The 15,863-nt window shown below is 38.7% G+C and overlaps 2 protein-coding genes across 2 annotated transcripts; both read right to left on the minus strand.

Annotated features, from left to right (window-relative positions):
• Nucleotides 1–1,247: 1,247 nt before the first annotated feature.
• zdhhc12b (zinc finger DHHC-type palmitoyltransferase 12b) lies at nucleotides 1,248–7,485 on the minus strand. The gene is made up of 5 exons (XM_026921499.3): nucleotides 7,026–7,485; nucleotides 5,449–5,588; nucleotides 3,159–3,248; nucleotides 2,874–3,040; nucleotides 1,248–2,230 (listed from the first exon to the last, which is right to left on the minus strand). The coding sequence occupies exons 1-5, from the start codon at nucleotides 7,120–7,122 to the stop codon at nucleotides 1,915–1,917; spliced, it is 810 nt and encodes a 269-aa protein (XP_026777300.1). The 5' UTR covers nucleotides 7,123–7,485; the 3' UTR covers nucleotides 1,248–1,914.
• A 179-nt stretch (nucleotides 7,486–7,664) lies between these two features.
• On the minus strand, nucleotides 7,665–15,645 carry uap1l1 (UDP-N-acetylglucosamine pyrophosphorylase 1, like 1). The gene is made up of 9 exons (XM_053230360.1): nucleotides 15,200–15,645; nucleotides 14,030–14,234; nucleotides 13,703–13,878; nucleotides 13,199–13,371; nucleotides 10,831–11,024; nucleotides 10,080–10,220; nucleotides 9,801–9,986; nucleotides 9,308–9,374; nucleotides 7,665–7,954 (listed from the first exon to the last, which is right to left on the minus strand). Exons 1-9 carry the CDS (start codon nucleotides 15,486–15,488, stop codon nucleotides 7,880–7,882), a joined length of 1,506 nt encoding a protein of 501 aa, XP_053086335.1. The 5' UTR covers nucleotides 15,489–15,645; the 3' UTR covers nucleotides 7,665–7,879.
• Nucleotides 15,646–15,863: the final 218 nt, after the last annotated feature.

A 15,863-nucleotide genomic window follows, 5' to 3' on the forward strand; every position in this document is an offset into this window, starting at 1 on the left:
TAAATATTTAATATTTTCAGCAGAAGTAATTTCATATGGCTGAAAATTTAAGAAGGTAGCGGTATAAGGATTTTCTGATCTGATTGTCAGTTTCTCAAACTCAAACAACAGAAACAGCAACATGTATATAAAAAACAAGTCAAACAAATGGAACCTAAAGTACATTGTCTTAGGGCTCTGAGTTTTGCAGAGGTCTGATTTCACCCAATCGCCAGAGGATTGCAAGGATGAATTTTAATGGTTTCACAGCTGTGCATGACGATGAGTCCCTAAGAGTTTAAGTGTACCTCAAATGAACTGTATACACACCCAAAAGAGTTACAGTATTCCTGTACAGCTTAAAGAAACATTATCAGTAATTGATTGACAAGATTTTCACTGATGCCTAGAAGTCCATCGACTCTGAGCTGATTTTATCAGCCAACTAATATGTATGATTGACCCTAACAGTGTTGTGTGATTATATGACACACAATGTTTTTTATCTGTTTATAGTTCCTGTTATCGCAGTTATAAACTGGTGTTCCCTCACCATCCTCTCTTTTTTTTATTTTCAAGTTAATCAGAAAAAAAAAAAAAAATTGCAGCTTAAAAGTGGAAAGCACAAATCCATGTCTGAAACCCTTAACAGCTTTACTGTTAAAGTGCTGACAGTGGAGACTTCGTCCGAAAATGCTAAATAAACGTCTCCTCACAGAAAAATAAACTTCAACATATGAACAAATTTCTGTATTGCATCCAAGTCCCCGCGTAAGCTGTTACTATAGAAACGATAACATTAGAACAAGCGCATTAACTACTGTCAGAGCCATGCTAATAGAAAATAGTCAACACCTTCTGACCAATCAGAATCGAGAATAATATGAAAAACAGCTTATACAATGTGCATACTGCAATCATAATAGCGGATCACTGAATTCTGCTGTGCATGTAATCGTATCAGATGGCTAAGTATGGCTATGGTGAAGGGGAATTGGGCCTTAATGCCACAAATGTAACAACTACTATAATTGCTTAATAATAGTTAAAAATAATAGTTTTACTACAATTAAAACTAGGTTTTCCACCTCTGCTGTTCAGCTACAAAACTACCAAATAATCCGATGTTACGGCTGCAGTATGTCAGCCACTTTGTTCATATTGACATAAGTGCTTTATGCAATGCTTTTTCTACTTAAAAAAAAACAAACATTTAATTTAGGGGCTATCCGGAAAAATCCACTATAATGACCCAATAAAAATGGTACTTCTTTTTTTTTTTTTTTTTTTTTTTAAGTAGTACGCTTTCATTGCACTTCCCAAACTGAAGTGTCTAAAAATTACAGAGGAAACTGATGATGCTGTAAAATTTCACACGAGTCATTTACCCTGTCTTTATCGCCACATTAAGTGATGTTGTGCTCCTTATTGTCCGCTTTCTTTATTTTACAGACGTTCTTTTGTGTCATGGCAAAATATGACACGAGGTAAGCTTGTAAAGAACTATGAGTTAGTAATAAAATGACTCTTATCTTTGTATCCCAATTGTTATATGAAAACAATATTAATATTAATTAATATTGAAGGTTGCTTACTGATGCAAAAAAATAAATCAATCTTTCTCACATTGCTGAAACATTCTTAACTTTAAAGATTAAGTTTAAAAAGTGCAGCTGCAACTTGATAAGAAAATTTCCTACAGATCTATTCACAGGAAAACCAGCAGTCCAAACCTCTTGATCAAATCAGACTTGCTAATAATTGAGGCTCTACATGGTTCTAACTACAACTATGTCCATGCAATTGAGAATCACTACAGAGCTGGATCAATAATAGGAATGTATTAGGAACTGTATTACTAACCAAGACATAATGTTTTTATTTACTTGGCTATGTTACCAGAAAACGTTCCAATCACTTGATCGGGGTTGTGCTTTAAGCGGGATCGCAGCCTTGCCTGAAGTACACCTGCTCCCACACCACCGTGCTCCACACACAGAAGAAGCTCCACAGGTTGCGCAAGGTCCCGCGGTCGAAGGGATTCTCGTCAATGCCGCAGTGTTTGAGGTAGGAGATGCGGTGGCGTGACATGAACTCCCAGGTGGTGGTGTTTAAAGACACCAGGTAAAGGTGGGAGCCCAGGAGGAGCAGCACGGTCAATGCCAGCAGCGCCACCACAGCACACGTCACCAGCAGAACGCTGTTTGTTTTCAGCCACAACGACCACGTCGCAGCGTCACTGAAGCCTGACCTAAATATGGAGTAACACATCATTCTGGTTTCTCTGTAACATGACAAGCTGCATCATCTTCCTCAATATTACCTTTAACTACAAATGGATAAAAATTATGTGGTGTTCATTAATAAATTTAAAATTGTAATCATTGGTGTGGTATAAGAGGAATAACATACTGGGAAGTATTGGAAAAAAATAAACTTCCTAATAGTAACTCTGCTTTGTGGTGGGCCACATCACACCATCCCGTTATTGATTATTTTCCTTTTTTACCCCATTTATTTAACATTTATTGAAGGAATCTCCAGTGTCAGCACTTTGTAACAGTCTGTGTAAAAGCTGTTCAAGTTTTCAGACATGAAAAGCTGTGCTTTTTGTTGTATTAACTTAGCGAGAGAAAGACTGGTGATGTTCAACATGAAACATAACTATAAACAGACAAAAAGTACCACGTGTCGTTCATTAATAAATTTTAAAATGTGATCATTGGCATGTTGCTGTGGTATAAGAGGAATTTACACTTCAGTAATATAATCAACAGTATAATCAACACAGCTCACATGCGTAGTTGATTACTTTCCCATAACAGCATGCTCCATTATGTTTTATTCCTTTACATAATTAGGTATATTCTGTTTGCTATGATACACACACTCACCAGGCCATGTGGAGCCCCCAGAGCAACACAACGAACTGCACAGCCAAGTAAAGCACAAACCAGCGATGGTTCCTCTCCCCTACACAGTTCTCAATCCACGGACAGTGATGATCATAGCGACGCACGCAGTGCTGACACGTCTGGCAATGTTTGGATCTCATCGGTTGCTGTAAGAGGAACATGTACGGTAAGAATAAACCATGTCTGGTCACATGTTATTGTAAGAATGAGCTTAATTTATTAGAAAGAAGTGTGCCACGTGCACACACACCCACACCCACACACCTGTAACAGGCAATGACCACAGCGACGCTGGCGGAATGGTTTGGGCTGGGGAATCATGTCCTGTTGCTCCTCAGTGATGCCAAGAGTGAACTGAAACAAAGTGAGTGTCATAGTGTTATAATAAAACTGCAATATAATAAAACAAGTAGGGGGAGTAAACCTCAGGCTTCCACACGCTTATGATACTTAAGGCAGTGATTCAGTGATTCAGTGATACATTACTACAATACGATTCAGTTTAGTAGCCTCTGATAGATATGTGACTGGTGTAGGCCTACTGTTCTTTCTAAATGATGATGATGTAGAGAAAGACTATTTTATGTATCAGAGTTATGGGCAAATCTCCATGCTAGACTCTTAAACTATACACACATCAATTTAAAAATATTTGGTACACATCAGTTGTCTCTTTTTCTGATAATAATCCATTCATGGTTGTTTCACTCTTCGCTTTTTAAATCAATGGATTGACCCAAGTCATCTGATCGTTACACTCCAAGTAATAAGTAGGATATAAGCCTGTTATGCGAAATATCTCCTTTACTTTTATACAAGCTGTATAACCTGCCTTCTGATCCTTAATTTGCAAGTTTTTACTAAAAAAAAAACAGAAACGAAATGCATGTTTTTTAGGCTTATTTGAGAAGCAGCACTACTGTATCATTCCATGTGCATCATGTCTGTTTCAGACTCCTCGCCTAAACAGGGCAAACTATTACAGAAAAATAATCAATGACAAGGTTACATCATGGCAAAGTTAATTATTTTATGAACTGTTTTATTCCTCTTCTACCAGAGCAATTTGCCAGTGATTACAATTTTATTAATTAAAGCATAGCATAACATACTTTTGATCAGATTTTAGTTTTGTTAATGTTGTGGAAAATCCGCAAAAAAAAAAAAAAAGTTAGTTCCTGTTTTCACATATATTCTAACAGAAACACGCACCAGCTTCTGTTTATTCTTTCTTCTGAAGGTAATAGGAGAAAAAAGTTTCTGTCCTGAAAACTTTCCTGTGGTGGAAAATATGTTAATATGTATTAATATGTATTAAAATATGTAAATATGTTATTTAACTTTGTTAAATAATCAGTGATTTAAATTTTTTAAAAATATGTTATTATTTAACAATCTGTTTATTAGCCTTAGATTAGTGGAGCATCCTTCAGGTCCCTGTGAATTAGCTGTTGCTATAGAAACGACAACATATTAGAAGAAGCGTACTAATAAACCTGTGATTTGAATTAAAGCTAGCAGAGCTGCTGTGAATCAACACCTCCTGACCAATCTGATTTGAGAATTACTGTGGTATAAAATTAATTATGTGATAATTTATTTATTTATTTATTTTTTTAAAGTATGCATTATACATTGATATTCTTGATCAAATTTATGTTTTTTTTTTTATATATACATTTCATATCCAAACCATGGGTTCTCTTGGCTAAGACTGCAGTGCTGCAAGTCAATACTACAGGCTTCCAACCTGACCGCTACAAATGCAATTACAGCTGTAAATAGGATATACCAACCCTCAAGGACTGGCTTAGAAACGCAAAAAAAAAAAAATCAGCCAAGGCTTCCTGGAATTATAAAAGCTAAATCTGGCATGTTAATAAAAATGATGCTAATAAAAATCAATGTTTAACCAAATAATCTATTGCATAGGGTTATTTAGGTTTTAGTGATGCATATAATAAGCATATAACATTAAAAAAAAAAATACTTCAGAAACATGGTTTGCAATACTGCCATACAGCGGATTTGGCTAGCTTCTTTGTTTCTTGTTTATACTTCTCCAGTTTCTCCAATTAACTCTGATTAGATCTGTGCCTTAAAAGAAATCTCACAAAACATCCACAGATTCAACAGCAGGGGTGGGATCAGTTCGGGATATTTGGGGCTGGTGAGTTTACACTACAGCTGTAGTTTTCTAACATGGATAAAGTAAATGAACAGTGTGTCTGCAGTCCAGCCACTGCCACTGGTGCAGCCGCCTTTTTGGGAAGCCTTTCTGACACACAAAGCAGTCTTTCTGTTGTTGAGGCAGTGAGGCGCAAAGCCGCCAAATCAGACTCTGTCTATGTCACCCAAAAAAACAGGGCAAGCCACGATGTTCTGTGATTATTTTTTTCATCTTGCTCAGTCTTTGTATATTACGAATGTGTGTTATATGAAAGACACATCACTCACTAGCTGCTGTTCATATCATTGTAATAAAACCAGGTTGCAGGTTTGAATCAGAAAGCAGAATAACCCGAGTGTGTATGAAAAGCTATTAGAGTCTTACCTGTAGGTCGCAGTCATCGGACAGCACAAACCCGGGATCCATTAGTGACACAGCAAAGTAGAGCAGAACAGAAAGCAGCACGAGCAGCACGAAGAGTATGGGCAGCGTGAGCCGGCCCGCCTCTTCCTCTCTACGGAGATCTGCTCGAGAAAAAGAACGAAAATTAAACGGTTACAACTCCTGCTAGTGTATTTAATCGAAATGGTTTTAAACATTAACTTTTTTATTATTTTGATTTCAGAAATCCAGATGGAGATTTAGATCCTTAATGAGCAAGCCAGAGGTGACAGTGGCAACTCTCTTACAACTGTGTACTGTAAAGTCAAACTGTACAACACTGTGTGTGTTGAAAGGGTATTCAGTACGAGCATCATAGTATTTATGACTACAGCAGTCGCTTTTAGGTAGAAATCTTCTATCCAGTTGAGATTATCTACTGAAGTAAGGGTGAGTCTAAACAGTTTTTGGAAAGTGCAAACTTTAGGGTGTTCATGTCGGACCATCAACAGTAAGCTTTAACAATTTTCTCAGAGAACTGCACTTTGTATACATACCTTTACTATTGCAAATATGTTGCTATAAGATATATGTCAATCATTTCTGACCAGATACACTAATACGGCCAAAAGTATGTGGACACCTGATCATGACTTCTATATGTGCCACTTTTGCCACAAAGTTGGAGGCACATGACTGTCTAGAATATCTCTGTATGCTGTAGCATTAAGATTTCCCTGGACTTCACTGGAACTAAGAGGCCCAAACTAGGTGCACAAAGTGAGGTCCTACACAGAGCCCTGCACCTCAATCCCACTGAACACCTTTGGGATGAACTGAAACACTGCAACCCAGGTCTCCTCACCCGACATCACTAATAGCTGAATGAGCAAAAATCCCCAAGCAACATTCCAAAAATCTAGTGGAAAGCCTTACAGAAATCACTCATGACTGAGCTGCACGAAGATATCCAGTTTACTGCAACCGGACAGCTGAAGACTGGAAAAAGACCAGGCGATGTTTTTTGTTTTTTCCCCGACATTGTCCAGTTTCAGTGAGTCTGTGCCCACTGTAGCCTCAGATTCCTCTTCTTGATTGACAGGAGTGGAACTTGATGTGGTCTTCTGCTGTTGTAGCCCATCCACCTTAAAGTTTGATGTGTGTTCTGAAATGCTTTTCTGCTCACCACAGTTGTAAAGAGTGCTTATTTGAGTTACTGTAGCCTTCCTGTCAGCTTGAACTAGTCTGTTCGTTCTCCTCTGTCCTCTCTCATCAACAAGGCGTTTCCAACCACAGAACTGACAGGATGTTTTTTTGCTTTTCACACCACTCTGTATAATTCTAAAGATGTGTGTGTGTGTGAAAATCTCATGAGATCAGCAGTTTCTGAAATACCCAAACCAGCCTGTCTGACACCAACAACCATGCCATGCTATGACCAAAGTCACCGAGATCACATTTTCCCCCATTCTGATGTTTGACTGGATAACTGCAGGAATGAGCAGGGGGAGAGGTGTTCCTATTAAAGTGGCGGCTGAGTGTATGTGCTATAAATGATAAGGATAGGAAGCTGGACTTACCGGTGTCGTGCAGGAAGAGAATCAGCGTTATACCCCATGTCAGGAAAACATGAGCAGTTCTGACGAGAAATCCTGAGCCGAACACATTTTTAAACATCCTAGCATACTTAGACGTACATTTTACACACCTAATCAGAAAAGTATTTCATATAAACATCGAACAAACATCACAAGTTGGAAATAAAGTACAGCTATCAAGCTATGAAATGCACTTCCGTTGTTTAAGTCATGGCTTAGCTAGCGCAGCTCATAAACACCGCCTCGTTCACACGCTCGCTGGAAAGCCGGATATTCAGCACTAGGACGTTTTGCGAGACAGAGTTATTAATTATCCTAATATATAATAAACCTCTATCATATTCAAACTAAACACTTTATTTATAACGCTTTCCTTTCAGCTCCTCGGCTCTGTATTTAGCTTGCTGCTACTTCCGCTCCGCTGGGCTGCTGTCAAAATGAGCGCCTCCTATTGGTCAAGATCTGTCACATGACCGCGTGGTGGTTGTTGATAATAATAATAATAATAATAATAATAATAATGTTGCGAAGAGACGTTTGGATTAAAAAAATAAAAATAATAATCACGTTTTTATTATAAATTTTTATTGTAATATAAAAATGAAGGAAAGCGTTAACAAATTGATGCATAATAGATCATTTATTAAAGTCAGACTGCTTTGCTTTCAGTTGATTTCACTTATATGTGACATCATGATTGTAATAATGCATGTAAACACAAAGACTATATTCAAAATATATGCCTTGGTTAGGCAGTGTTTTATGTTTCAGTTCCCTTATTCCAAAGTCATTTGATTGAATATAAAAAAGATCAGAAAAGAATCCGGACTGTGAGTTTAACTCTTGACATTACTGTCATTAAGCAGGAAAGGGGATTTCAGCTTCCTGTGTTTGAGCAGCTTATCCAGGCCCTGCAAAACAGAAGTGAGAACCAGTGTGTCAGTGAGTGTGTGTGAGTGAATGAGTGTGTGTGTGTGTGTGTTTATAAGTGCATGTGATAAAGTCAGTCTGAAGGGTTGAGATAGTAACAGCTGTATTAAGAGCCCTCTCATTGGACTAGATATTATCCGCATCAGTTCACTTATATCCACTACATTAAAATTTGTTACTTTTGTTTTTTAAACTTAGGAGTGGCTAAAAAAATTCTGGTGTTTAGTTGTAATCTAGTTCTAATACGCAGAACCACAGTGTAAAGCCTAGTACCTTATTTAACATTACCCGATTCAAATCATCAGCTAGTTAGAGGTGTAACGATCCACAAAATTCAGTACAACGATACAATACAATGGTGTCTCAATATGATGTTAGTTCAATACAGAAAAAATAAGCATTGCATGAAAATGTGCCTTAGGTTTCCATTTTTAGTCAATTTCAACTAATTAAAAACATTCAACATTATAAAATTACAATAAAGACAGTGTTTGAGGGAATCATTCTGACTCTTAGCAACATATAATGAAACAAAATGTGCATTATAATATAACAAAATGGATCATGGCTAATTAAACATTTGCTCTCGGGCCAGGCTTTGACTGGTGTACAGCCCAGGTTTTAGCAAATTTCTCATTACAAAAAACCACACAAAAAGACCTGGAAAAAGGAGATGCATTTTTCTTTGTTTTCTCTGAAGTAAAAGGCTTAACTGAGCTAATTTTTCCATCCACAGATGCAGGGGTACTAGTGTCAGCTGGTATGCTAGCATGTTAATAAAGAGAAGTGTGTTTTCTAACCCCAGTAAAGTTGAAGCTACTTCTTTAGAGAAGTGAGGTTGGGCTTGATTAAGTTTAAATATGTATTACACCTCACGTAATGTAAGTGGTATTTACAATGAGTAGCTTAACTTATTATGGAGTCGTTTCAATGTACTGTTTGATATGCAGATGGTTCCATATTGGGAGTCTTGTATTGAATGATATGATATGCTGTATCATTACACCCCTATGTTAGCAAAGCCTTCATACATTTCATACATTTCAAGAGCATTTCAAGAGCTGTAAATACTAAATCATTCATTATATAGTGAAATTAATTATTGCCCGTTAGGATGCAGAATATTTGTCTTTATATTTGTGACCTCTTTCAAAGATTTCTTTTATTAATGCTGATGAATTATTATTTGAATGAACAGTGCTGGAGTTGTATGAGGTGCTATACCTTCTTCCATAAAGACTGATACATGGTATATAGTATGGTATCAGACACTGATCCCATTGATCAAGACTCAATCCCATATAGAAGGGAATAGCGTCTCATAGATTTCTCACCTCTCCAAAATAAGACACAAGTGGAGAGATTTCACACACTGCTGGAGGATCACCATCCTGAGCTGCCCTGTAGATTAAATAAAACACTGGTCAATAATCCCACTTATATTTAAAATAATACCTTTGCAAGAGGTTGAATTATGTAAAATCCTCTAAATGTCTAGTAAAAAGTTAATCCCAACTATAATAAAATAAATGCTACATGTATCATTTTATAATTATAGACACATTTAATTTACAGCATAGTAATTATTCATCCACAGAACAATATACAGAATATTTTCTTAACATAGTCCCCTCTTTCAAATGCGGATGTCCTGAACCTGTATCGGTGATTTTTTGTGGCTGTTTGATTCACTGAAGTGATTCCGATTCTCTAAAGTGATTCTGTGATTCATTATTAAACTGAAATGAATGTCCTCTGGCTTTATGATATGCCAAAAAGCATGTAAACAAGTAAAGAAACTAATAAGCATCAAGCTCATGCTGGCACCTGTATTCTGAGGTGATGGGGTTGTCACGCTCATCCAGGAAGACGGCCTTGGCTTGCAATGCCCAGCGATAGTGCTGAGCCAGCAGAGAGCGCCTCACTGTGGTCGGAGTGTCAACAAGCGCTCCATCTGCGTTTTTCAGTGGTGAGAACTCGTCCTCCCTCAGAACCTCGAAGGCAACAAATTTCCTGCAAACAGAAAGGCACTGTTAAATCGTACAACTAGATGAAAAAAAATCACCTTTAACATTTTTATTAATAACATGGGTAATGAAGATTCACTTTGAAAATTGGAAGACGTCAAAGACAAACTTCTCCATTTTTATTCCGTTTGGTTTTGTAGGTTTCACAGTGTTACCCTCTTCATCCACAAATGGCACTTTCTTGATGGCCACATGTTGCTTCAGTTGCTCCTGAAAATTCCTGAGGAAACAAAAATCAAAACAAAATTTAAAATTCAAAAATAAATACTTTCATTTTTCAATTCTTACACTTTACAAATAATTTTAACGGTAATGAAAATCACAAAGTGATTAAAATGCTCTTGCTGGTCAGCAGAGATGCGCTCAAACAGCACATCAACAGTGAAAATGTCAGATGTGTGAAAACAGTTTCTATGAGGGACAAGAGATTTGTAATCACTGTTCATGCCAAGTATCAAGAGGATTTCTCCAATAAGGGTTTGATACACCACTTGAAAACATGAAATCCCACTCATGCAGATTTTGTAGAACACAGTAAAACAACAGAAGCAAAAAGGAAAATCCCTGCTAGCACACCAACACAATCTGCAATTTTTTGGAAAGATAAGAAAAACTAGTATGTTCTGTTTTTCAGTTTCGGCCAGGAATATTCATTTTCATACATCATTAATATCTTAGTAATAGTTAATGGGCTCCCAGAGCTAATCATAGTGGACAAACACTATACATGTCTATGGTCAATGGCTTTCTTTTTTTCAGATACAAAAGGAATGCATACAGATTTCAAAACCATTAAATAAAATGAAAGTAGTATACACAGTGTCACTCACAGGGCCACCTTCCATAGAAAGTCTCTGGTGAAGAAGTGATTGCAGATGTTTCCAGCATTGTACATGAGCTCTCCGCCAGGGAGGCGCTGCTCTGCTATCTCAGGCTCCAGCTCGCTGTATTCCACCACCTGGTACACACCATCTACACGACATACTACACCCACTGGCTCGGATGGATACGCCTTCTCTACCACCTCACCAATACACAGAGGAGAAACAAAGAATTCTGCATGACAGAAGAAATCCAGAAGAAACTTAAAAAAAAAAAACTAAGTACAGTGGAATGTAGATTTTAAATTATTATATGATTGCACCACATAGAGAAAGTAGAGCCCAGGACTTGATACTGTACTGGAGCTAATGAAACTACTACCTCGTCTACTGCGATACGGGCAAAGACTTCAAAGGCTTTAGACCACTAATTATACCACAGACTTGTGGCATGACCATGCACATATCATGGAGTACAGAGGTTGGACTATGGGGAGTATTGAGGCTTTGAATACAGAACCCATGAAATAGTTGCAAATTACACTCAGAGAGGAGATAAGGGTATTTATTCTGTCCACCACACAAGTGCATAAGGCACTGAACAGTGTCAATATGAGCGGCGCAAGTGTAAAGAGTTTGCCTTATCCTCAGGAGATCCTGAGTTTGAATCCTGACAATGCCACAGCCATCCATAGCCATGCTCTCTGGGTGGGAGGGATGGCATTACTCTCTCCCCTGTCAATGACACCGACACTAGACAATTGTGGGCATCCGTGAGCTCATGTATGCAGAAGAGGACAGATAGCACCATCCTCCGAGTGTATTTAGTTGCCCTGTGATGCAGCATGAGCAGCTTTATAAGATGCAGTAGCTGGTTACATGTGTCTCGGGGCGGGGGCACATGCTTGCCCTTACCCTCCTCAGCTGGCAGCTGTCATGAGATCAGGGAGAGGTAGCTAGTGGGTGGAAAAATTTTGGCAAAATGACCAGAACTGGGGAAACAGATTTACTGCATTCATTAATTCATCTTCAGTAACTTCCATATCATGATCAAGATCACAGTGGATTAAATTACTAATTTGTTTATATTTTGGGAAATAGAACCAACTATAACTGTGGGAGAAGGCAGGATGGTCAAACTTTCTGCAGGAGTGGTCGGGATTGGTCAACCTTTCCCATTGTTCATCCTATGTTCATTCAGTTTTCATGGGCATGAAGTCTGGCAAACGGAACCAAAGTATTGGAGCCAGAATATCTAGCCTACATAAGTGCTTATACTTTCAGCCTGTCAGACTCTGTCACACTCTACCATTCCCAAGTACAGTATGTCTTCCCTACAAAATGCACTGATAGGACGCACTTCACCATACTTGACTATGTAACATACACTGAACTGTATATACTTGCAATGCTTTTTTAAAGTTTTTGTTCTTAAATTTGAGAATATGCAACAAGTTCACAATATGCACAACTGCTTCTGTGTGTTAATTATCTTTGTACCAATTAATTTAGCAATAACAGTTAGTATTAGTATTAGTAAAATCGTTACCCATCGATAGTTACAAACTCACATCTCCCTGACCCACCAACAATGTGAGAGGACAAAGCAGCAGAATGCAAAAAAATAATGCAGACGCAGGTCAAGAGCTTCAGTTAATTGTTGGTACCAGATGGGCTGGTTTGAGTATCGAACCTTGAGGAGGAAGATCACATCAGGTTCCACACTTGTCAACCAAGAACAAGAATCTGAGACACCCAACCTGGACAGATGAAGATTAGAAAAAAAAAAATCACCTGGTCTTTTTCCAGTCTTCAGCTGTCCAGTTTGGGTGAGTCTGTGCCCATGATAGCCATGATAGTTCTTGGCTGACAAGAGTGGAACCTGATGTGATCTTCTGCTGTTGTAGCCCATCCACCTCAAGGTTCGAGCTTTTCTGCTCAGCACAGTTGTAAAGAGTGCTTATTTGAGTTTCTATTTCCTTTCTGGCAGCTTGAACCTCCGACATCTCCTATCAACAAGGCGTTTCCACCCACAGAACTGTTGCTCACTCAGCCCTTTTTGTCTTTTGCACCATTCTGTGTAAACTCTAGAGACTGGTGTGTGTAAAAATAACAGGTGCTCAGCAGGTTCTAAAATACTCAAACCAGCCCATCTGGTACCAACATCCATGCCATGATTAAAGGCACAGAGATCACACCTTTTTCTACATTATGATGTTTGATGTGAACATTAACTGAAGATCTTGACCTGCATCGACATGATTTTTTGCATTGCGCTGCTGTCACATGATTGGCTGATTGGATAACGGCATGAAAGTGCAGGTGTACAGGTGTTCCTATTAAAGAGGATGGTGAGTGTATGTATGTTCGTTTGTACCTTAGCACCACAGTCGGCTCCTTTCTTCACACAGAAGCCAATGAACAGTGGATCAGCCAGTTTAACCAGGATGTTATCAACACAGTAGACATGAAGATACTGCACCCCCCTTCTTTCCATATCCTCCAAGACCTTGTTGTCTACAAGGGCGCGATAAAGGCCTCCATTCCCGTCTGAAAACAAACACACATTTGTTCTGTTAATACAGAACATATTTGGATAAAAGATCATCTGCTCTTCAAAAATGTTGCGCAGCATTTAAATAATGTAGATAATTGTGCTTCTCCATAGTTCTAACTGTTCAAATCATAAATAAATAATAAATAGTGAGTGTTGTCATAATTACATTTCAGACACATTTAACATAAGATCCAAGTACAAACAGTACTAAACAGGAACAATTCGTGTCGATCTTTGCGTGTGTATTTGATTGTGTTGCATATTTTTTTAGTCACATGTTGATTATGTATGCTTTTTTCAGCCCTCAATACAAATATCTCAAACCTGGAGCCATGGCGATCTTATTCTTCTTTTCCAGAATAATTTTCCCATCAAAGCCGACAGCTGGGATCATCCTCTGCTCGAACATCAGCACGTTGGAAGGGTCCAGGTCAAAGTAGCTGTTCTGTTTGAAGAACTTCTCTGTGGGCTCCAGGGTGAACTCGCTGGTCATTATATACCTGTATCCACCCAACATAAAGCAGAGAAAGAGTTATTAGAGCTGATGTCTGTCTAGTCAAAACCTTTAGCTCTACCAGTATAGACCTTTTAGACAATGGAATTAAAACATTTACAGAGCACGTGATTGAGGAAGAGGAAAGCGAAATTCACCAAGGAACTGTACACTTGGAACCATGTTTCTCGTTCGCCAGCTCTTGCACCTTCCGAATCCGCTCTGCTTGGATCTGATACAAAGTTTTGCCACTCGGTAGCCTGACGTCATACATCCCTTTAGGGTAAGGAACTCCGAGTCTGGTTCCCTGCCCACCAGCTAACAGCAGCACAGCCACTTTATTTTGGGCTATCTGTGAAAAACCTGCAAAAAAAAAAAAAAAAAAAAAAAAAAAAAAACATTTTTTTTTTTTGGACTGAGCATAAGTTTGATTAGTCATAGCACCTTTCAATTTAGTTCCAAAGTCAGAGTGCTTTATATATATATATAAAGCACTCTGACTCATTTGATTCATACTGGAAAATTAGGTATTTTATGCAACATATTATAGACAGTTTTAAGGATGAAGAAGACTCTGAAGAAGGCTGGACAGATGTTATTTTGTCAGATTTGTCAGAGTTATATAGTTATTCTGTATATAACTCAGAATAACACTGGAAGCCTGTTACAGTCATCTAGCTCTGTGTTTGCTTGATACGTTTAGGACATTTTTCCAACATCATAGTCAAAACACTCTGTGGGTTTTTTTTTTCTCCAAGGAACACTAAGATACAGGTTATGTCAGTTTATTCCTACACACAGGAATAAGAGTTTAGAACAGGTCACAGGACCAAGCTCTTAATACCTGTTCAGTGCAATGGCTTTGCAAGCTTGTTTTTGCACATATGTAATTATTCACAAGTCTTTACATTTTTCCAAGTGCTTTGTAATATCTGTAATGCTTTGTTTCTGTTATTATCATATTTTTATGAAAGCTACCTTATTCTTCACTCCTGCAGGAATAAGACATGTCTCGTGCACTGTTTTGGGTTGAAGCTACTGCTACTGTAATTTCCTTAGAAATAAATAAAGTTCTTTTCAAAAATAATGAACCGGAAGAGGAAATAGTGAAAAAATAAAAAAGGAAAGAAAAAATAACAATACCCTTACAAGAAGGAGAAGGAACCCTAAAACAGTAAGAAAGTAAGAAATATCACATCAAACTAACAGCTCTTTTTTTAGACAGCATGAGAAATGTCTAAATACATGTAATAAACTATATGAAAAAAATGCACCAGAACAAAAATCTGGTTTGATTGGTGTATAAATAAGAGTTAAGCAGAGCGGACCTTCCTCCTCCCACTCCTGCAGTGAGCCCGGATCACTTCTCCGCACCCCGCCGATGAACTCGGGCTCTAGCGGCTCCATGCGCCCGCGCAGCCGCTTCTCCTCTTCCGAGCTCCGGCTCGCGGCCTCGGCGGCGCCCCGGCAGTGTCTCTCCAGCTCCGCGGGCTCCAGCTGAGACAGCTCGGCCAAAAACGCGCCCCTCTCCTCAGCCGAAAGCTCGGGCCAGAACCGCAGGACGTGGCTCTGACCCACCGACTCTAATTTCACTTTAACTTCTTCAAACGACAACATGGTCCTGGCCAGAGAGACATCAAACCCTGAGAGGAATTGTGCAGAGAAGACTCCCGTCTCCTTTCCTCCGCTCCTCTCACCTGACTGACTGACTGACTGACCCTCCTCCTCTCACGAGCCTCAACTTACTGTCTTAGTCGCGGTTTAGTTAAACTCGCCGTTCCACCTTAAATGATAAGCTTATTGCGCCTGTAGAGGGCACTAATCAACCCGTGTGGAGAATTGGCCAATTGTACCGCTTGTAAATGTACTCAAGCAGCTTTCATTACTGAAAAGTTTTTCTTGTTGGAAGAGTTTCATCCATTTTCTGTACTGCTTATCCTATACAGGGTCACAGGAAGCCTGGAGCTTATCCCAGGGAACACCCTAGACAGG

Source organism: Pangasianodon hypophthalmus, chromosome 27, assembly GCF_027358585.1.
Source record: "Pangasianodon hypophthalmus isolate fPanHyp1 chromosome 27, fPanHyp1.pri, whole genome shotgun sequence".
In the NCBI taxonomy this organism is placed as follows: Eukaryota; Metazoa; Chordata; class Actinopteri; order Siluriformes; family Pangasiidae; genus Pangasianodon; species Pangasianodon hypophthalmus.

Bases quoted from the DNA above. Each gene is read 5' to 3' on its own strand.
- zdhhc12b (XM_026921499.3), bottom strand. From the start codon at position 7,122: ATGTTTAAAAATGTGTTCGGCTCAGGATTTCTCGTCAGAACTGCTCAT. The intron at 3,249-5,448 runs GTAAGACTCTAA...ACTTTGTTTCAG, and splicing joins CCGATGACTGCGACCTACAG to TTCACTCTTGGCATCACTGA. The intron at 3,041-3,158 runs GTGTGTGGGTGT...TTCCTCTTACAG, and splicing joins GTGGTCATTGCCTGTTACAG to CAACCGATGAGATCCAAACA.
- uap1l1 (XM_053230360.1), bottom strand. From the start codon at position 15,488: ATGTTGTCGTTTGAAGAAGTTAAAGTGAAATTAGAGTCGGTGGGTCAG. The intron at 13,372-13,702 runs GTTTGAGATATT...GTTTGTTTTCAG, and splicing joins TAAGATCGCCATGGCTCCAG to ACGGGAATGGAGGCCTTTAT. The intron at 9,987-10,079 runs GTGAATCTTCAT...TTCTGTTTGCAG, and splicing joins GACGTCTTCCAATTTTCAAA to GAAATTTGTTGCCTTCGAGG.